The sequence below is a fragment of the Bacillus rossius genome, chromosome 10 (genome assembly GCF_032445375.1).
Source record: "Bacillus rossius redtenbacheri isolate Brsri chromosome 10, Brsri_v3, whole genome shotgun sequence".
Classification (NCBI taxonomy): domain Eukaryota; kingdom Metazoa; phylum Arthropoda; class Insecta; order Phasmatodea; family Bacillidae; genus Bacillus; species Bacillus rossius.
The window spans coordinates 57101692-57124715 of NC_086337.1; the positions used below are offsets into that span (position 1 = coordinate 57101692).

General features: G+C 44.3%; 1 protein-coding gene across 1 annotated transcript; it reads left to right on the plus strand.

Moving 5' to 3' along the window:
- The first annotated feature begins 2210 nt into the window (after positions 1–2210).
- On the plus strand, positions 2211–13510 carry LOC134536247 (uncharacterized). The gene is made up of 5 exons (XM_063375942.1): positions 2211–2365; positions 4989–5121; positions 8260–8400; positions 9410–9570; positions 12710–13510. Exons 1-5 carry the CDS (start codon positions 2298–2300, stop codon positions 12882–12884), a joined length of 678 nt encoding a protein of 225 aa, XP_063232012.1. The 5' UTR covers positions 2211–2297; the 3' UTR covers positions 12885–13510.
- Positions 13511–23024: the final 9514 nt, after the last annotated feature.

Consider the following 23024-nt stretch of genomic DNA (forward strand, 5'->3'; position numbering starts at 1 on the left):
GGAGAAATTCTGACTTAAATGAAACGATATTTTAAACTTTATTGATAATTTTTTTTTTTTTTTTCAATTTTTTGACCACTTTTCCCCCTGAATGAGCTGGTGCAGTGGTGAAACATTGAACTCGCATTCGGAACGACCCGAAATTTAATCCCAGGTAGCCATCCAGAGACTTTGATGTTCTCTGGTTTCCTGAAATCACGCCAGGGAAATTCTGGTTGGTTTTGTCCGTCATTTATCATGGCCGATTTCTCCCCCAATTCCCGTGCATTATCTTCGTTATGTCCGTCTCTAGCGACTCTCGTATACAAGTCATGAAGCCAAAATAAAAATTTTGAAAATAAAAATTTAAAAGCTTACTTAAATATTAAAAATTCGTTACAGATCAAAACACTCTGCAGTTTTAAATATTGCATGGAAGCATGGATGTTATCTGCATAAAAATCAATGGAGGAAGTTTAAATGTTAAAATAAATCGTAACTACCCGTTTTTGAAGTTTAAGGTGCTTTATGAAAAATGACGAGAGTGCATTTTTACGATGTGCACGCAGCACTCAACAAGTATTGACAAAATTGAAAAAAGGCTACATAATAATAAGAATTATATACAAGCTTTTAAATCATATACTTCAGTGATTGATATTGAAAACCAGACCATATAATTAAAAACATATATTTACTGTAAATAATAGTAATATAAACTGTGTTTATATTTTGTTCAAGTTAATTTATATAAGTGAAGTTATGTGTATTATGTATACTTTATTTGCATTATAAATTGTTACATTGTTATTTAATAAATAATACTTTTATAATATTTTTTAGAATAAACATCCTAATTAAATTTGCCTCGATTATTTTAATAAAATGAATAAATAATTTTATACACATGTTTATAATAATATTGAACACTGAGTATTTATTTATTTTTTCACTTGCTTGATTTATACTTTACCAACCGTATTTATAACAACACTCCAATTATTTTATTTCTATGAATTTTTTGAATGGAAAATTAAAGTTAGTCTTTTTTTACGCCAAGTAAGTATATCTTCTAACGCGCGTACATAAGTACACGCACCCATTTTTTTAAAATTTTTAATGTTGTTTTAAATTAAGATGTGAATTTATCGCGGTCTAAAAAAACAGTTTTTAATGTTCCTAAAGTTAGCATAGTGTGTAGTGCGATGTTCGATGTTTAGAATGTCTTTTATGACTATCAAGATTAAAAATATAGTTTTTGTTAATGTTTATGAGATGTCTGGTTTATTTTAAAAAAAATGGGGGGAGGGGGTTTTGTCTGTAAAGTCGGTTTACGGACGATAATTTTACGTGATACCGTCATAAGAAAACATCGATGAAAAATTGCATAATTTTTTAATTTTCAAATATTATTTACAGTTTTTGCAAAATTTAATTTAAATAATTTGTTTAAATAAAAATCACGCACAATTAGTTAAAAAAGCCCGCCCTAACCTGTTTGATATCATAGAAAGATTTTCTCGCACGGTGGTTGGGCAGGTTCTTGCACGCGCTCGGCTCAGACGGAACGTGACAAATTTTTCGTGCGTGCAGCCGGCGTTCATCCGATTTATAAGACGTTATCACGTCAAAAAAAAATTGGTTGTCTGTAAAGTCGGTTTACGGACGATAGTTTAACGTGACGTCATAACAAAACATTGATGAAATGATTGCATACTTTATGAATAAAATTGAATCATTTTTATTTTAATAATAAAAGAATAAATACTTGAAATTATACTAGTATTCAGATTTTTAAAGTGCAAGAATAATTAACCTTTATTGCCGAAATTGTTGTTGTAATAAGCAATTAAAACCACATTAACTTTTTCACTTCACTTTATAAACAGTCGAGTTGAAGAGAGATAGATGCGGCGCAAGCGTACAATAAGCGTAACGGGACACAGCGTAACGGAACAATGTGCGTAACGGGACACTTTTTCGTGCGTGCAGCCCGGCGTTCATCGATTTATTAGACGTTGTCACGTCAAAAACACCAATCCCATGGTGGTTGCTACGCGCACGGTAATTCAGCTCGGAAACAGTTAAAATAAAAAAAAAATTATTGATTGATTGTTTCTCTCCTCGCGGTACGTCGAGTGCTGCGCTCGGCGAGTGTGGCCCTTGCTTTGTGGACGTTATCTCTGGAGTGTTCGGCGCGGCATCCGGACACGTGATGCCACTTCACTCAACCCGGGCGGGCGATACGAACAGGCGCGTCGCCCGGTATAAAGACAGCGAGAGCTCCCGAGGACGGCCGACCTCACACGGAGACCGCCATGAAGAGCTCTGTCTCGCTGTACGTCCTCGCGACGTGCCTGGCGGCCATTACGGCGGCGCAGTGCGGGTGAGGACACGCGACCAGTGCAAGGGAGACATGACTCGATGTAAGCTTTTTGGACATGCGCCATTGCTAAAGCACACGCATGGCTGTTTCTGTTTTTTAGAAAACTGTTGTGTTTGTTTCGTCTTTTCGTCTTGTCGTGTTTTTGTCTCGTTTCAACTGTTGTGCTGAATTTTTTTTTTTTTTAGGGTTCAATATTTTTTGTGCTGTCATCATTTGTGGTTTTTTTTTTTCGTTCTGTTAGTCCATTTTTCTTTGTTTCTTTGTTTTTTGACCATATTCCTGTTGTGGAGTATTGTGTGGTGTTTATATCCTGACAACAGCATTATTATTTTTTGCTTTATTTGTGTTTTTGTCATTTGTGTTTTTTGTAGTTTTCTTCTACAGACATGCATGTGCTTAGCAATGGCGTATGTCCAAAAGCTTACATCAAGTCATGCACTCCCATTGCACAAATCTTTCAGAGATAACAGGGGAGACATGGCCCCCACAAGGGACCCCTGGATCCAGGACCCAGCCTCGCTTATTTTTCAAAATGTTTAACCATTAAAATTTAGCAATTTAGCAATTGAGGATGATCGGCCACGAATCCTAACTTTTCCTAATTGTAACAGATGATTTTAGGGCCGAAGAAAGCTCGAAATAAGTGCTATTAATAATAAGTAGCCAGTGTCTATATGATTTACATAGATCTTTAATTTTAAGTTTCTTTTATTTTAATTTTTATCTCAGCGTGTGAAATAAATATGCATACTCGCTGTGGTTATTTTAAAGTTAAAATAATTTTTATAGATAAAGCTTAGTTGGGACTTATAAAAATAGTAACCATAATTTTACCCCTGTATTTTCATGTTGAATAAAATTCTAAAAAAGAGTGTCGGTAAGAAGTAACCATACAATTATATTGTAGCACGTGATTGAAAAATTGTGTGTTGGGGGGAGGGGGGGAAAGGGCGGTTGTCCGTCTTCGATCCTGGGTCCAGGGCCCGTGATCGAATATGGAGACCATGAGGGCCCCACCCAGTCGGTGAGGCGGGACTGGCCGGTCTCCCTTCTGACGTCATCCGCGTGGTAACCATGACGTCACGTGGCGGAGAGATGAAGATAAATGTGCAATGCGAAAACCCCTCGAGAATCTCTACCAGATGTTTCGCGTCTGAACATTTACCTGGAAAAAACACGCGTTTTTGGCCGTTTTCACTCTTGTAAAGGAAAAAAAAAGAGAAAATTATCGGTAAAAAGAAAAAAGAAAAAAAATCATTAGGTAACTTCTCCCTGATGATGGCGACTAAAATGTCAACCGAAACGTTGGTGAATTATTCGCCAAGGACGCGGCTACAACCCAGAAGCCAAGCTACAACAGACAATGACCATGAAAGCCTGCGAACATTATTAAAGAAAAATTATATGTAGTTTAAAAACTTTAAAATCTTTAAAAAAAAACACGCTAGTCTGGTGTTTCGTGGTGAACGCCAAACGAAAACCGAAACACCCAACCAACAACGCGCTATCCATTTTTCTCAGCCCGGGCAATGCAGCTAGTATTTATACATAATGTAGTGACAAATATTAAAAAAATTTCAAAGCAGTCATGAGGACTGCCGACAGAAGTGAATACTTTTTCGCAATTTTTACGAAAAAAATATTATCATACAACAAATTTGTTTTATCACGTTAGTAAAATAACTCCTAGATTACTATAAAATACGCATTGCATAGTAATTGTAGGCACCAAAAAAATAAATAATGATGTTCTTAATTTTTAGGTTATATTGCTACAAAGACTCCGTTTTCTTCGTTATTCAAACTACATATCTATATGAGAATATTAATATATTTTATACTCACTTTTTACTGCACAGTAATCGTATAGGGCCTACTTAAGATTTAAAAGCGCAATAAGTTATACTAATAGGAACAGATACAGTGTTATCGTTAACACGTCACGTGACCATGTCGATGACGACTCACATGAATTTACTCCCTATCCAAACCTTCCCATAGAAGTTTTCACTTCAAAAATAGGTGTTTTAAATGTAAAAAAAAAAAAAAATAGTGCGTGGAGTCCCTCCGCGCGGAAGAAGTGAAACTTCGTAACGTGGAAATGAAAATAGGAATATCAATTGATATTCACAAGAGACGTACCTTGACATAACCTTAAATCCGTCGCATTGTCCGTGGGATTGTTTTCACTCATTTTTTACAATTGTTATTCAGTAAATTTGAAAATAAAAAATACTACCCTATTAAATTATATGTGTATCAAATCAAACTAAAAATACAAGTAAATGAAATAATGAATATTATAAATTAACAAGTACGTATTTCAGCTAATTTCACGACGCTCACACTGTTTACTTCGCTGCATAGCAATAATACCACGCGCATGCTGGCCTGTAACAGGTATACTACGCGCATGCGTTCGAGTGCCACGCATTCACTCTCGCTCTGTCTCTTTCTATTCCCCCTCCCCAGGAGCGTTGAACGTTTAACGCAACCTTGTTGGAAGTCGCATTAGAAGTTTCACTTAAAAAAAAAAGTACAAAACTTAATGCCGTAACCCACATCGAACAGCTGTTGGAAAGATTCACAAAGTGCGCGTGTTGTTTGTAAACTTCCTTCACAGGCTAGCGGATGCTGGCGCCGCACTCAACTTCAACTCCGTGGTGGACAGAGTGGTCGCCGCCATTCGGCAGAACGTCTCTGCCTACAAGCTGAATCCCTACCACATCAATGACGTCAACGAGACCTTCGACTTTGTAAGTGCCCGGCTGCTTCGGTCGCCGGCAAGTAGCGGCTTTCTGCAGCCGGTGCAAGTCATTTCACCTAAAATTCATAGCTCCTAAACGTCACTTGACCTAAAAGTCATTTCATCTAAAATTCATAGCTCCTAAACGTCACTTGACCTAAAAGTCATTTGCCCTAAAATTCATAGCTCCTAAACGTCACTTGACCTAAAAGTCATTTGCCCTAAAATTCATAGCTCCTAAACGTCACTTGACCTAAAAGTCATTTGCCCTAAAATTCATAGCTCCTAAACGTCACTTGACCTAAAAGTCATTTGCCCTAAAATTCATATCTCCTAAACGTCACTTGACCTAAAAGTCATTTGCCCTAAAAGTCATATCTCCTAAACGTCACTAAAATTTAAAATAATCCTTCAGTCATTTGACCTAAAAGTCATTTGACCTAAAAGTAATTTGCCCTAAAAGTCATATCTCCTAAACGTCACTTGATCTAAAAGTCATTTGCCCTAAAAGTCATATCTCCTAAACGTCACTTGACCTAAAAGTCATTTGCCCTACTAGTCATTCGACCTAACAGGCATTCAGCCGAAATTCATTTTAGGTCGAATGACTTTAGGGCAAGTGGAGTGTACTCTCTGCAGCAGCCGGCAAGACGCTGGTACAAACACCGGTGTCAAGGGATGTCCGTGAACTTAACTGATATCTCATTCGGTATACGGTGACTGCGTTTACTTAACTACAGCAGAAACATACAGGAACCCTATTAGAGTGCAGACAAAAGCTTCAGATAATATTTAACAAAAACACTGATTTTCCTTGTAAGCGCATGTTCAGTTTGTTTAGGCCCGTTCCACAGTGACACGGAAACTGAACCGGATTTCACGGAACGAAGTATTCACAATATCACGCATGCAGTCACGGACACGTACGGACGCTATGTTTTGTTTACTTTTGACGTAATAAAGTCTTATAAATTGATAAACGCCGGCTGCACGCACGAAAGATTGTCACGTTTCGCCTGAGCCGAGCGTGCAAGAACCGGCCAACCACCGTGCGAGAAAATCTTCTATAATATCACATAGGTTTAATGCGGTCTTTTTAACTAATTGTTCGTGATTATATTTAAACAAATTATTTAAATTAAATTTGCAAGAACTGTAAATAATATTTGAAAATTAAAAAAAATGCAAATTTTCATCAATGTTTTCTTATGACGTTATCACGTAAAATTATCGTACCTAAACCGACTTTACAGTCAACCCCCTTTTTAAAAATACGTTAATGATTGTTCCAAGTACAAGGACATAGAGTGTTCCATCATTGCCTTTTTCGGTTTATTCTTATTAGATAAGAAAATAGTGTAAATTTTTTCTTTCAAATAAATACATTTTTCGTAACAGTGAACTTAAATCTCATTGTCTGCCGTTTGTTGCGTTTCCGTGCGTTGTAGAAGCGACATAGAGGCAGTGAAACATAAAATTCTTGCTGTTCCGTGTACGTTTCCGTTTTTTACGTTTCCGTGTAGTTGTAGACATTGCCTTGTCAAGAAACACGAAACTCAGAAGTCTGAGTACAGCGAAGTTTTCACTAATATCCTGTGACATGATCCGCGAAGAAAACTAATAAATGTTTAAAGTTATTTTAAAACTGGGGATTCCAAAATAAATTTTATGATACAGTGTGTCCCTGAAAGAATGTCCCAGTTATATATTTTAATAGTATCAACGGCAAACCTTTTAGTGTGTTGGTTCAAGGTCACAGTTAAAGAGTAACTCAAACAGTTTTAGATAAGCCATGCGCGAGTACTGCTTTGTTGTTTTCTCGCTTGCAGCGCCATCTGCGCAAAATGGCGACAACTGAGCTTAAAGAATTTTGTGTTCTGCAGTTTGTTAAGAGTGTATCGGTAATTTCAGTTCAACGAGTGTTTAGTTTAAAGTTTAATTGCCGAAATCCCTGACAGTTGGATTGGTCGTAATGGTCAAGCCGACAGAGGTTTTTTTTTTTTTTTTTTTCGCTGGCCTCCAAGTTCACCTGTCATAACGACATGCGATTTTTTTAATTCCCTTTGGAAGTTTATAAAAGGTCGTGTCTACGTTCCACCGCCAGGGTTGAGACACGGAACTGAAGAGGCTATTGCTTCCATTACTCCGGACGTGTTAACCAAAGTGTGGGAAGGAATGGACCTTAGGTTGAACATTTGTAAGAAAAATAATGTTGGCAGGCTTTCACGGCCATTGCCTGAAGTAGATTGGCTTCTGGGTTTGAAGCCGTGTCCTTTGGCAAATAATTATTCGCCAAGGACACGGCTAAAGCCCAGAAGCCAAGCTACTTCATTTGTAAGAAAAATTAGGTTAGTTTTCCTTTGATTTGATCGATGATTCGTTGCAGATAGTCTAAGTTAAGCTGTTTGAATGTGCACTGAGAGAAAGGTTTGTTTGCCTCAACAAAATATTTGTTTATATATGGCGAAATAAATATATTTTGTTAATTGAAACAAATATTTTGTAGTAGGAAAGATTCTGTTGACCCCAACAAAATTATTTTGTCAACTCAAATGTATATTTGGTTAGGTGTAACAAATTATTTTTGTTACTTACCGAGTTTTGCTAAACTGAGCCGGCAGCCCGACGCAATGACTTGGATTTTGAAGTGCCCGCCGCGGGACTGCTGATATTCCCCTCCCCTAGGTCCGATTTTCCTTCCTTACCCCTCCTGAGTTGGACCTGTCCACGCTGCGCATGCGCCGACATAATGTCGAGGCTATATAAAGGCGTAAATTTGGTTAACCCGGTCTTCTTCGGCGTACTTTCGAGTTGATATGTCGTAGACCAACCCTGGTCGCTAGTGCAGGCGGGTGCGTGGGCAGCACTCAGCGTAAGTAACGATCGTTAGGAATACTTCTACAGTTTCTATCTAGTCACTTTGTTTCGGCTCGCCCTTAGAAATTGACTTAATGATGTGTTTAGTAGAGTTAATATGATATAATGAATTTGCGATTAGATTGTAGGGCATTATTTCTGCCGTAATCAGAGTTAGCGAGTTTGTGGACGGTCCAGGTTTGATTCAAACAAACCCTTTTTATCTCCGTGTGCCGCTGGAACTGGGGCACTCTTGCGCGGACTATCCTGGCGAGAGGGGCTGTTGTCGCAGGCGCAGCAGCACGGACGGCTCTACAGCTACCACGGCCGGCTGCACGGCATAGAGTCCCTCTACAGGAAGGGCGACGCAGAGGTCGCCTCGCAGGACGGACTGGCCACCGTCACCGCCTCGCTGGGGTTCAGGGAGCTGACGGTGGGTCTCCCTCGCACTCCGGGGCGTCTTATTGGCCGCGCCCTGCCCCGCGACGTCTCCCATTGGTCCGAGTCCAGCGGGACTTGTACTTTAACAGTCTGTCTTCTTTGATGCTGGCACTCGGTCGGCACATCGTGTGATAATGTTCCCATGTTTATTATCTTTATGAACTAGTGTATTATCGTATCAGTATGAAAGTTCATTTAGCCTACATGTATGAAAACGTGTTCCTTAATTTACACAAAAGTAAAAAAAAAAATGAGGTAATATTTATATTGATTTATTTATTTTTACCTCTGATTTTGTTTCTCAGATATGTAGCATACATTTTTTTGCAGGTGCACCATTGTTTAGAATGTCTTGCACCCCAATTTTTTGGACAGTGTACCAATGTTCTGAAAGCCATTTACCGTAAATGTCTGCCTGTGTACAATTGTTTTGAATTTCATGTGCCATAATATTGTGTCAGTGAACCATTGTTCTGTGAGAAGTGTACCATAAATGTCACCCTGTGTACGATTGTTTTGAGTATCATGTACCATAATATTGTTCTGAATGTATGTACCATAATATTGCCAGTTTACCATTTTTCTGAAAGTCGTGTATGTTAAATGTCTGTCTGTGTGATGTAATTCTGAATGTTGTGTACCATAATATTTTGTCAGTAAACTATTGCTTTGAATGTCCTGTACCATAATATCGCGTCGGTGTACCATTGTTTTGAATGTAATTTACCATAATATCGTGTCGGTGTACCATTGTCCTGAACTACACGTACCATAATATCGTGTCGATGTACCATTGTTATGAATGCCATGTGCCATAATATCGTATCTGTGTACCATTGTTATGAATGTCGAGTACCATAATATCGTATCGTCGTACCATTGTTATGAATGACATGTACCATAAAATCGTGTCGGTGTACCATTGTCCAGAATGTTGTGTACCATAATATCGTGCTGGTGTACCATTGTTCTGAAAGTCGAGCTCCTGTGGTGTGCCACAGTACGCGCTGGACTTCCGCGCGGACGTGGGCGACCTGGGGGGCCCGGGGAAGGTGCGCGGGGACATCAGGCTCCTGAACGTGGACATCGCTCTGCTCGCCGACGTCAGCAACTCCTCCGACGTCACGGCCGCCCTGCGGAGCTTCCGGCCGTCCGGCGAGTGGTGAGCCCCGCTTCCGGCCCACCTCCCACACGTCCCATTCGACTGTCGAGCTCGTCCGGCCGAGCGATGTCGACCCGTCACGTCCACGTCGCTGTAGAGTCTCAACAGAGGGAAGCCTACAACTCACGTAGTTTCGGTTCCCTGCAAGAATTTCCGAAGATTTCCGAAGTTTTGCGTTTTGGTACTAACGCCACTTCAGCCGCTAAATCAGAAGTTTCCAATGAAAACAAGCATGTTGTGACTGACCTAACCTAACCTAACCTAAACCTTCGATTTTTTTTAATTTCAATTTTTGAGAGAAATCCGAAGTTGCACGAACGTGGTAGGGAACCGAAACTACGTGAGTTGTAGGCTTCCGCTCAAAAGAGGGAAGCCTTCTTTTCACAGACGAGAGAGTCACACCTTAAGTTCCCCGAAGTTCATGCTCGGTTTTTTCCCCCTGTTCTATCTCATGGTATAAACCGGTGCGGCATTAAATTTTGCGGTCGATTACGATAGGTTAGCTACATTATAAATACTTCAAAACATTGTGGATGTTTGGTTATATTAGGTAAGTATAGCTACATTAAAAATACTGTAAAATCATTTTATGGTTGCTTAGCGAATAACTTTTTAATATGTAGCTAATCCAGGGCTAGGAAACCGTTTACATGATTTCACAGTATCTTTAATGTAGCTATCCTAACCAAATCAACCGTCCACAATGTTTTAAAGTATTTATAATGTAGCTAACCTAACTTTTTACAATGAACAAAAAAAGAAAACCGCAGATGCACGATCGGGAGTTTGGCTCTCTCGTCTTTCAAAAGAAGGCTTCCCCTCAAGAGAGTGCCGGCAGACCCTCCTGGCTGGGGCCACAGTTCTGTCAGCGTCGCCAAGTATTAATCGATCAATTTTGTGAGAAATCGCGGACGAACGCCACTGCAAACCGTAGGCAAGGTTAGTTTTGCCAAAGAGGGATTAATCTAATTCCAAATAAAGAATCAAGTAGGTAAAATCCAATCAAACATCCAGCGAATAGTAAAATGGGAGCAACGGAGACACCGCAGGGGAACAGAGAAGCATATGCGTCGAAACAGTCGCGAATGGAAGTTTCGGGAACAGTATCTGTGGTCGTCAACTGACACACAATATGCCAATTTCTTTGGCGTAGCCTGGAAAAAATTATAACCGATTTATTGAAAGAAAAAAAAAATCTCGTCAAAAAAGTTATTTCGCTCAATGATTAAAAACATATTACCGCTGTATACATATTACGTCAACACAACACTGACGAAATAATTTGTTATAACTGCAAAATATTTTTTCAGTGTGCTTTTCTGGTTTAGAAGAGGTGGTTAAGGGTGAAGATCACAGATTATTCCGACCTTACTGCCGGCATTCTCACATTCACCTCCCACATATGCGCCCTAATAGGGTAGGGTGGGTGTAACATTCCAGTTCTCTGTGATTAAACATTCCAGAGCTTATTTAAAAACAGAACTGTTAGGAATCACTCCCTGTTGTTTGATCGGGAGGGTGTTAGGGCTTCGGCAATGACCAGCGGCTGGGGCCACCAACCCAGCATAGTCACCGCCTCAGCCCCGTACCCTCACTCAGCTGACCAGACAGTTGGCTGTGTCCTGAAGATCACAACATGGAAGTGTTGCTGTGTGTAAAGCAGCAAGAGCTGCTACCTGCAGACTGCCGGTCCCGAACCCCTGGAGGGCGACTTCCCGCCACACACTGGCATTCTGCAGAAAGCCGCTGTCTCACGGCGTTACATAGTCAGCGATGAGTCAATATACAGATTTTCCATAAAAGAACGACCCAGTTTCAAAAGTGTATTAAAACAGTTAAATTTAGACTATTTACAACAAATCATACATTAAATTGTTGGTAAACTAACTTAATTATTCTTAAAAACGTTCAATATGTGCACTTTTATTTAGACGGCTCACATACATCCTAAAGTACAATTCTCCCCACATTTTTGTTAACACGTTCGGAGTAATGGAAGCAATAGCCTCTTCAATGCCGTCTCTCAACTCTGGTAAATCATTAGGGAGCGGCGGAACGTAAACACGATCTTTTATAAAGCCCCAAAGGAGAAAAAAATCAAATGTAGTTATGTCAGGTGAACGTGGAGGCTAGCGGAAAAGAGCTCTGTCGTCTCGACCATTACGACCAATCCAACGGTCAGGGGACTTCGACGTTCACCCACTCTCGTGCAAAGAGATTCCAATTGGGAGGGGCTCCATCCTCTTGACAAATAAAGTTTACAGGTTTGCCCTCTACTAATTGGGGAAAGGGCCATTCAGGAGTCGCCATTTTGCGTAGGTGGAGCTGCAAGCGAGATCACAACAAAACAAAATCTTATCCAAAACTGTATGAGTTACTCTTTAATTGTGACCTTGAACCAAAACTCTACCACGCTTACAGTTTATATGATTAAAATTTAGAACTTGGACCTTTTTTTTTATGGAAATACAGTATTACATATACATTAAGAATAACTTTTGACGTGATAACGTCTTATAAATCGATGAACGCCGGCTGCCCGCACGAGAAAGTGTCCGGTTACGCACATTGTCCCGTTACGCTCATTGTCCCATTACGCTCATTGTACGCTTGCGCTGCATCTATCTCTCTTACACTCGATTGGAACAACCATAGATTTGACTTTTTCGAGGCACATTAAACTTGAAACACTCCCATTCGTTTCCTACTTTTCCTATCGTCGTCCTATCCTTAACAACATAACACGGATTGGAAGAAGTTAAATAGCAAACATGTATAAAAGTAATAGTTAAAATAATCTCTTTGTTAAAGTAATAAACATGTATGAATTAATGAGTGCAAATAAAAGTAAATTTATCAATTAAATTGTAGATTTCATTTCACTCCTTCTTTGTATCCATACAAAAAAATAATTCAATAAAAAGATTCAATTTTATGCATAAAAGTATGCAATAATTTCATCAATGTTTTGTTATGACGTTGTCACGTTAAACAATCGTCCGTAAACCGACTTTACAGACAGCCAATTTTTTTTTACTGTGAAAATTAATGTGGAATTCCCGTCACGTGTAGCAAACATATCCCGCGCGGCAGCGCCAGTTTCGCAACGGCGTTTGGTTTTTTGTTTGTCTGCCTGCAGGGAGGTGACCTTCGACTTCGAGGACACGCCGATGGCCACGAAGCTGCTGGAGGCCCTCGTGTACCCGATCACGGCCCACGTCAAGGTCACGCTGTCCGACGTGCTGGGACACGAGGTCGCCGACATAGCCAACTCCACCATCCGTCAGTTGCGCGTCGACATGAGCCGACCCTAGCTCGCCGGCTCCACAGAGGCCCGTAAGCCGTCACCAGGAGCAGCGACTTTCTGCCGCTGAAGCTGGACTCAACGATGATCCGTCAACCACGTGACATTCAGCCAATCAGACGGCCCGATAAAAAAAAACTCCACCCCGACCGTCCGTCGAAACATCGCCAGGGCTTCAACTTTCGACGGCGAACAGAAGAAATTGTAATCCCAAAAAATGTCTGAAAGGCATCGTCTTTATTTTAAAAGGTTTATCATGTTCCTAACTTGCCTGTGAACATGTTTCGAGTTTTGATATTCGAAACAATCAATTGTCTGAGACACAAAAGTAGCTAATGATGCACAGTAACTCAAAAATATATATTTAAAAAAATATATTTTGGTGTTTGTTTTATCGTTTTGTAACGCCCCTCGTGCCCTAAAATTATATTATTTTAAATTAACAAAAAAAAAACCTTGCAAACTGCTGGAATCAAAAATATTAAGCAATTTAAAGTTATTCACCAGAGGTGGCACGAGGTGGAGAACAAGACAATTTGGAACTCCCTACACACAAGCAACTTGGGAGCTAGTGGATCGTTAAAGATAAGAAGGTATGTGATAAATAAATACACTACATAAGTAGTTTGGTCTATAGGTTTGCCTGGTTTATTATGAAGAAGTTTTGTTTTCGCATTATTCTGATATCACAATCAAGATCAACACATATTCAACTTTAACAACGAACGATTATAAACAAAAATTTAAAAATTAGAAGTATCACACCAAAATTTGATTCGTCCAATGATTACATAGATAATTAGTTTCCCTGATTCTACATGTTCTTGAGGATTAAGTTCTTAAATCACTGCTCGCTGGTAGGCTACTCATTCTTTTAATGTAGTTCGTAGATAGAAAGGGGGGAGATGTTAATTTTACATTATCACCCGGGTCTTCACGGTAAGACGTCGGTTCGGGAAATATCTCTTCTAACGTGACTCGGAGTTCGAGGTCCAGGACCACGAGCTGGGAGCAATTTGTCTCCCCAGCACTTCGACCCTGTCTGAAACACAAGTCAAATTCAAAACGAATTAGACCTGCTTCCAGACAGTCATACACAGTCGGCGCGAAAGGCCAACAAACGGGAATTTGGGGAGGAGAAAAAAAAAAGGCCGGATTACTCACCAAACAGGGTGTGGAATCAGGGTCCACGAGGTGTCTCGCGCCAACATCAGGATGGCGCGCACCGAGATACCGTGGATGACACGGAAGAAACCAAATTTTTAGTAAAATAATAAAATTCAAAAATCTAACTAAACATGACTTTTTCTAATGGCTACTCCTGACTGGCTACTGTACAAACGGGATTACATCCCTCAAGACAGTTGACTACATTCTTAATAGAAGTCGTTTCCGTCGTAGCCGCGACAAGAGACAGAGAGAAGTTTCGCCCGAACTGCTGCGCGGTTAGTAGCCAAAGTCAGAGTCCCCTCATGGAGGACCACGCTTCTAATTAAAACGGGCGCTAAAGCCCCTAGGGAGAAGGAGGGGGAAGGTTTGGTTCTATGCCGAAAACATGCGGAGGTGCCCGAGTGGTTGTGACAACAACACGACATGCGCGCTCTCTACCGGCGGTAACAGGAAGCTACAAAGAATCGACTTTAACAGGGCGCGACTAGAAAGCATAGTGCTTTATGGCATCGCAGCGCTGCTCTCTAGCGGCGTAAAGGGGAACTAATTGAGGCGGTGAGCTGACTTGCCACCAGGTGTCACGAGCGTGTGCTCTGCACGCTGGCGACCAGGCCCGAAGTTGCTTTTTCTGCCGCTAGATTTCGTGGAGGTCTCTGTAGGACCCGGGGGAATGTCCTTGAAGCAGGCCATCGTCTTGGCTAAGTTCACATCAGGTCACTGCTCCTAGCATAATTTCTCAGAACTATGGTGGGGGGAGAGAGGGGAGGGTGTACAGAAAAAAACCACTAAGTTGGGAACGGAGGTCCACTGGAGACCCGTTCGTGACGAGACCCGCTATTCTCAGCAGGCCTCTAAGAAGTAGCAGCTTGCAGCCCACAAGCTGCTCTATGCAATTTTGGTCATGCAGGGAAATAATATTACAAACCCGGGACGTGACTGCAGGCGAGAGAAATTTCACTGGGCTGCCCACGTCCACATTAGACTAGCAAAATATCAGATAAGCCCCTGAGAAGGTGCTTCAGTCCACTGGCACAAAGTTTAAACACGAGGCGTACACCGGCATAACAAAGAGTAAATCCCCCCTTTAGCAACCAGAATAATTAAAAAAAATAAAACTTCCAAAATTAAATTAAAATTATAGTAAAAATTTAAAAAAGGTGTCTAAATGCCTAATTTCCGGCACAGTTTATATGTGCTACGCAAACATGATCGTCAAACTGGTGAACATTTACAAGATAAAATTTCTTCGAAAACATAAGCATTAACAGTTTTTGGTGGCATCCAAGTGAAAAACATTTCATGACGGACGTGCGAGAATTGTGAACCGGTCTGTTACGGACGGTCAAACAGTTGTTAGGTTGGGTTGGGTAAACTACGAAATGAACGTAACGACGCAAAAACGCAAAATGTAAACAACGATCGTTTATAAATCACGAAAGACACAAGACCCACAACATGAAATTGTAAAGGAAGTACAACATAATTAATGTTTATCAATAAAACATTTGAAAAATAATTAATTTGATTTAAGAGTGTTATTTTATTTCAATGTGCAAAAGTGCAACAAAGTTAAAACGTGGCATAACTAATAAAAACAACATGGTGGCCTTTAATGCACATAAAGAAGTTTTCGTAAAACTTTACATATAATGGTTGAAAAGCAAAGCAAAAAAAAGCTAGTCGGCTGATGTTTGCGTTGCATGTTTGCATCTTGGTAAGTTTATAAACCTAGACTTAGCAAATTCGTCTGTTCATTGGTGCTTTACGCACGAACATTATCTTAATTTAGACTCTTTTTTCTCTCTACCGGATCGATGAGCCATCTCCGATCCCAGAATCCTGCGTTAGTCACGTGGTGGCTAGTGCACCTGTGTTGCTGCGCTCAAGAAACCCCCAGTGCAGAGCTGTAGGGTGTGCTCACCACTCAGGTCGAGCCGAGCGCAGAGCTGTAGGGTGTGCTCACCACTCAGCTCGAGCCGAGCGCAGAGCTGTAGGGTGTGTTCACCTCTCAGCTACAGCCGAGCGCAGAGCTGTAGGGTGTGCTCACCACTCAGCTAGAGCCGAGTGCAGAGCTGTAGGGTGTGCTCACCACTCAGGTCGAGCCGAGCGCAGAGCTGTAGGGTGTGCTCACCACTCAGCTAGAGCCGAGCGCAGAGCTGTAGGGTGTGCTCACCACTCAGGTCAAGCAGAGCGCAGAGCTGTAGGGTGTGCTCACCTCTCAGGTCGAGACGAGCGCAGAGCTGTAGGGTGTGCTCACCTCTCAGCTAGAGCCGAGTGCAGAGCTGTAGGGTGTGCTCACCACTCAGCTAGAGCCGAGCGCAGAGCTGTAGGGTGTGCTCACCACTCAGGTCAAGCAGAGCGCAGAGCTGTAGGGTGTGCTCACCTCTCAGGTCGAGACGAGCGCAGAGCTGTAGGGTGTGCTCACCTCTCAGCTAGAGCCGAGTGCAGAGCTGTAGGGTGTGCTCACCACTCAGCTAGAGCCGAGCGCAGAGCTGTAGGGTGTGCTCACCACTCAGGTCGAGCCGAGCGCAGAGCTGTAGGGTGTGCTCACCACTCAGGTCAAGCAGAGCGCAGAGCTGTAGGGTGTGCTCACCTCTCAGCTAGAGCCGAGCGCAGAGCTTTAGGGTATGCTAACCACTCAGCTCCAGCCGAGCGCAGAGCTGTAGGGTGTGCTCACCTCTCAGCTAGAGCCGAGTGCAGAGCTGTAGGGTGTGCTCACCACTCAGCTAGAGCCGAGCGCAGAGCTGTAGGGTGTGCTCACCTCTCAGCTAGAGCCGAGTGCAGAGCTGTAGGGTGTGCTCACCACTCAGGTCGAGCCGAGCGCAGAGCTGTAGGGTGTGCTCACCACTCAGGTCGAGCCGAGCGCAGAGCTGTAGGGTGTGCTCACCACTCAGGTCGAGCCGAGCGCAGAGCTGTAGGGTGTGCTCACCACTCAGGTCAAGCAGAGCGCAGAGCTGTAGGGTGTGCTCACCTCTCAGCTAGAGCCGAGCGCAGAGCTTTAGGGTATGCTAACCACTCAGCTCGAGCCGAGCGCAGAGCTGTAGGGTGTGCTCACCACTCAGCTAGAGCCGAGCGCAGAGCTGTAGGGTGTGCTCACCTCTCAGGTCGAGACGAGCGCAGAGCTGTAGGGTGTGCTCACCACTCAGCTAGAGCCAAGTGCAGAGCTGTAGGGTGTGCTCACCTCTCAGGTCGAGACGAGCGCAGAGCTGTAGGGTGTGCTCACCATTCAGGTCGAGCCGAGTGCAGAGCTGTAGGGTGTGCTCACCACTCAGCTAGAGCCGAGGGCAGAGCTGTAGGGTGTGCTCACCACTCAGCTAGAGCCAAGTGCAGAGCTGTAGGGTGTGCTCACCTCTCAGGTCGAGACGAGCGCAGAGCTGTAGGGTGTGCTCACCACTCAGGTCGAGCCGAGTGCAGAGCTGTAGGGTGTGCTCACCACTCAGCTAGAGCCGAGCGCAGAGCTGTAGGGTGTGCTCACCTCTCAGGTCGAGACGAGCGCAGAGCTGTAGGGTGTGCTCACCTCTCAGGTCGAGACGAGCGCAGAGCTGTAGGGTGTGCTCACCACTCAGCTAGAGCCGAGTGCAGAGCTGTAGGGTGTGCTCACCTCTCAGGTCGAGTCGAGCGCAGAGCTGTAGGGTGTGCTCACCTCTCAGGTCGAGTCGAGCGCAGAGCTGTAGGGTGTGCTCACCTCTCAGGTCGAGACGAGCGCAGAGCTGTAGGGTGTGCTCACCTCTCAGGTCGAGACGAGCGCAGAGCTGTAGGGTGTGCTCACCTCTCAGCTAGAGCCGAGCGCAGAGCTGTAGGGTGTGCTCACCTCTCAGGTCGAGACGAGCGCAGAGCTGTAGGGTGTGCTCACCTCTCAGGTCGAGTCGAGCGCAGAGCTGTAGGGTGTGCTCACCTCTCAGGTCGAGTCGAGCGCAGAGCTGTAGGGTGTGCTCACCTCTCAGGTCGAGACGAGCGCAGAGCTGTAGGGTGTGCTCACCTCTCAGGTCGAGTCGAGTGCAGAGCTGTAGGGTGTGCTCACCACTCAGGTCGAGACGAGCGCAGAGCTGTAGGGTGTGCTCACCTCTCAGGTCGAGTCGAGCGCAGAGCTGTAGGGTGTGCTCACCTCTCAGGTCGAGTCGAGCGCAGAGCTGTAGGGTGTGCTCACCTCTCAGGTCGAGACGAGCGCAGAGCTGTAGGGTGTGCTCACCTCTCAGGTCGAGTCGAGCGCAGAGCTGTAGGGTGTGCTCACCACTCAGGTCGAGTCGAGCGCAGAGCTGTAGGGTGTGCTCACCTCTCAGGTCGAGTCGAGCGCAGAGCTGTAGGGTGTGCTCACCACTCAGGTCGAGACGAGCGCAGAGCTGTAGGGTGTGCTCACCTCTCAGGTCGAGTCGAGCGCAGAGCTGTAGGGTGTGCTCACCTCTCAGGTCGAGTCGAGTGCAGAGCTGTAGGGTGTGCTCACCACTCAGGTCGAGACGAGCGCAGAGCTGTAGGGTGTGCTCACCTCTCAGGTCGAGTCGAGCGCAGAGCTGTAGGGTGTGCTCACCTCTCAGGTCGAGTCGAGTGCAGAGCTGTAGGGTGTGCTCACCACTCAGGTCGAGACGAGCGCAGAGCTGTAGGGTGTGCTCACCTCTCAGGTCGAGTCGAGCGCAGAGCTGTAGGGTGTGCTCACCTCTCAGGTCGAGACGAGCGCAGAGCTGTAGGGTGTGCTCACCTCTCAGGTCGAGTCGAGTGCAGAGCTGTAGGGTGTGCTCACCACTCAGGTCGAGACGAGCGCAGAGCTATAGGGTGTGCTCACCTCTCAGGTCGAGACGAGCGCAGAGCTGTAGGGTGTGCTCACCACTCAGCTAGAGCCGAGTGCAGAGCTGTAGGGTGTGCTCACCACTCAGCTAGAGCCGAGCGCAGAGCTGTAGGGTGTGCTCACCACTCAGCTAGAGCCGAGTGCAGAGCTGTAGGGTGTGCTCACCACTCAGCTAGAGCCGAGTGCAGAGCTGTAGGGTGTGCTCACCACTCAGCTAGAGCCGAGTGCAGAGCTGTAGGGTGTGCTCACCACTCAGCTAGAGCCGAGTGCAGAGCTGTAGGGTGTGCTCACCACTCAGCTAGAGCCGAGCGCAGAGCTGTAGGGTGTGCTCACCACTCAGCTAGAGCCGAGCGCAGAGCTGTAGGGTGTGCTCACCACTCAGCTCGAGCCGAGCGCAGAGCTGTAGGGTGTGCTCACCACTCAGCTAGAGCCGAGCGCAGAGCTGTAGGGTGTGCTCACCTCTCAGGTCGAGACGAGCGCAGAGCTGTAGGGTGTGCTCACCACTCAGCTAGAGCCGAGTGCAGAGCTGTAGGGTGTGCTCACCTCTCAGGTCGAGACGAGCGCAGAGCTGTAGGGTGCTCTCACCACTCAGGTCGAGACGAGCGCAGAGCTGTAGGGTGTGCTCACCACTCAGCTAGAGCCGAGTGCAGAGCTGTAGGGTGTGCTCACCACTCAGGTCGAGACGAGCGCAGAGCTGTAGGGTGTGCTCACCACTCAGCTAGAGCCGAGTGCAGAGCTGTAGGGTGTGCTCACCTCTCAGGTCGAGACGAGCGCAGAGCTGTAGGGTGCTCTCACCACTCAGCTAGAGCCGAGCGCAGAGCTGTAGGGTGTGCTCACCACTCAGGTCGAGACGAGCGCAGAGCTGTAGGGTGTGCTCACCACTCAGCTAGAGCCGAGCGCAGAGCTGTAGGGTGTGCTCACCACTCAGGTCGAGACGAGCGCAGAGCTGTAGGGTGCTCTCACCACTCAGCTAGAGCCGAGCGCAGAGCTGTAGGGTGTGCTCACCACTCAGGTCGAGTCGAGCGCAGAGCTGTAGGGTGTGCTCACCACTCAGCTAGAGCCGAGTGCAGAGCTGTAGGGTGTGCTCACCTCTCAGGTCGAGACGAGCGCAGAGCTGTAGGGTGCTCTCACCACTCAGCTAGAGCCGAGCGCAGAGCTGTAGGGTGTGCTCACCACTCAGCTAGAGCCGAGCGCAGAGCTGTAGGGTGTGCTCACCACTCAGCTAGAGACGAGCGCAGAGCTGTAGGGTGTGCTCACCACTCAGCTAGAGCCGAGTGCAGAGCTGTAGGGTGTGCTCACCACTCAGGTCGAGACGAGCGCAGAGCTGTAGGGTGCTCTCACCACTCAGCTAGAGCCGAGTGCAGAGCTGTAGGGTGTGCTCACCACTCAGGTCGAGACGAGCGCAGAGCTGTAGGGTGTGCTCACCACTCAGCTAGAGCCGAGCGCAGAGCTGTAGGGTGTGCTCACCTCTCAGGTCGAGACGAGCGCAGAGCTGTAGGGTGTGCTCACCTCTCAGGTCGAGACGAGCGCAGAGCTGTAGGGTGTGCTCACCACTCAGCTAGAGCCGAATGCAGAGCTGTAGGGTGTGCTCACCTCTCAGGTCGAGACGAGCGCAGAGCTGTAGGGTGTGCTCACCTCTCAGGTCGAGACGAGCGCAGAGCTGTAGGGTGTGCTCACCACTCAGCTAGAGCCGAATGCAGAGCTGTAGGGTGTGCTCACCTCTCAGGTCGAGACGAGCGCAGAGCTGTAGGGTGCTCTCACCACTCAGCTCGAGCCGAGCGCAGAGCTGTAGGGTGTGCTCACCTCTCAGGTCGAGACGAGCGCAGAGCTGTAGGGTGTGCTCACCACTCAGCTAGAGCCGAGCGCAGAGCTGTAGGGTGTGCTCACCTCTCAGGTCGAGACGAGCGCAGAGCTGTAGGGTGTGCTCACCTCTCAGGTCGAGACGAGCGCAGAGCTGTAGGGTGTGCTCACCACTCAGCTAGAGCCGAATGCAGAGCTGTAGGGTGTGCTCACCTCTCAGGTCGAGACGAGCGCAGAGCTGTAGGGTGCTCTCACCACTCAGCTCGAGCCGAGTGTTGGGTTTGATCCTTGATGTCTAGCGTATAAAATAAGGAACTGAGACGAGTTCCTGTAATCCAATCTTTATAAACTAATTGTGAGGAAAAAAATAAACTACTTCTTAATGAGAGTTGCGTTTTTGATTATTTCACTTTGTGTCTTTTCTCATGAGTCGCCGTGAGCGAACACACTCAAAGAAGTACCCTCAAATGCCTGCAACCAAGACAAAGTGTTTTGTGCCTGCTTCTAGAATATTTTAAAACCCTGTAAGTTTAATTATTCAAAATAAAATAATAATGTTTCGAAATTTAGGTATTAATTAACGACCAAAACGTAATATATTTTTTTTAGGAAAACTTCAGCGTTCAGAAGTTATATTTTCCAGTTTTTTGCTAGTATTTATCTTTTACGAAATGAAAAAAATATAACTCACTTTGAAAATAATATGAAAATAGTGGTACGGTAATTAATAATAAATCTAAATATATATAACTCAAAGGTGACTGTCTGACTGACATAGTGATCTATCAACGCACAGCCCAAACCACTGGACGGATCGGGCTGAAATTTGGCATGCAAGTATATGATATGACGTAGGATTGCGCTAAGAAAGGATTTTGACTAATTCTACCCCCAAGGGGATATATATATATATGTATATATATATGTATATATATAAGCGAAATACCACTCACTGACTCACTCATCACGATATCTCTAAATCTATACACCCGATTGACTTGAAATTTAGCATAGTTACTCATTTTGTGATGTAGACGCTCACTAAGAACGGATTCTGCGGAAATACGATCCCAAGGGGAGTTTCGAGGGCGTAATATATCAAAATTTACAGTTTTTGGTAGGAAATCACCATGGCAACGGCTGTTGCTTTGTTGATGCTTCATTCGTCTCTATGGCAAAGACTATTTAATTGTTAGTCCAGTCCTCATCACCGTTGAAATATTGCGGGTTCTTTAAATATCAAAAATTGCCCTTTTTTTTTCCAATTATATATATTTTACAGTAATGTTCCTTATATTACGCAGGATGACATTTTCTGAAAATTAGATCCCATGGGTGGTTAAAACCAGGCAACAGTGAGTACTTTGTCTGCATGAGAACAGGATTTTGCATTGTTCATGCCTTCTGCGTCTCCATGGCAACGGGCATCGCGCGGCAGTGGCGTATCCACAAGAAGGGGCATGTATAATGAGCGGCGCAAGAGTGATCTGCCTGTAGACTGCCGTAGCGAAGTACGGGTACATCAGTTGTACGTTGCATGCACGAGTCGGGAAACCATCAGTGCTATTCATTTTCTCTCCGGTACATTATACAGCATTGTAATAAATTTTCACTGAATTTTTTTTTATTTACCATTACTGTAAATGGGAGATGTGGCTTAATTTTTTTCCATTAGTATAGCCGTGCGAAGCCGGGTCGGGCAGCTAGTTGAATTTATGTAACTTAAAATTTATTTAAATTAATATAATTTATATAGAAATAAATTTTTACCGTTTGGTACAATATAATGTAACATAGGTGCACTTAAGATGATTATACCACAAAATGAAATTTCATCAATAACTCTTATAATTATTAAACATTAAGTTAAATGCTGTAATTCAAAAATTAGTTGCTATCAGTTGTTTTTTTAACATTTGCCTATAATTTTTTATCTCACTTTTGCTTACCTCATTTTAGTACATTTTATTTCATTAACCTGATTTTCATTTCAACTTGAAAGTTGAATTCAGTACCGAGTTAGTGCCACCTTAGAATCATTAAGTTAAGGACGGTAGAATGCGCTATAAGGTGGTGATATTCAACAAGAGTAGCATGGATACTGACATTAAACTAGATTCAAGGTCACTTGAAGAAAGTTATTAGACTCTCCAAGTGGGAAAAAAACCTGAATGTGCTTATCAAAATGAATGAGTTTCTCCCTCCACGTCGCTCCTTCAAGTTTAAATTGTACAGTCAATTGTTTCCAAACATCTCCTTCAGATAACGGAAGATTAAATTGATGTAGCGAGTTACTATGTTGCATCTGCAATGTGGTTTTAGTCTAGGGAATTTTTTCCTTGCATACTGCAATATCTAGCAACGATCAAGATATATATTTTTAATTTGATTGACACTGTG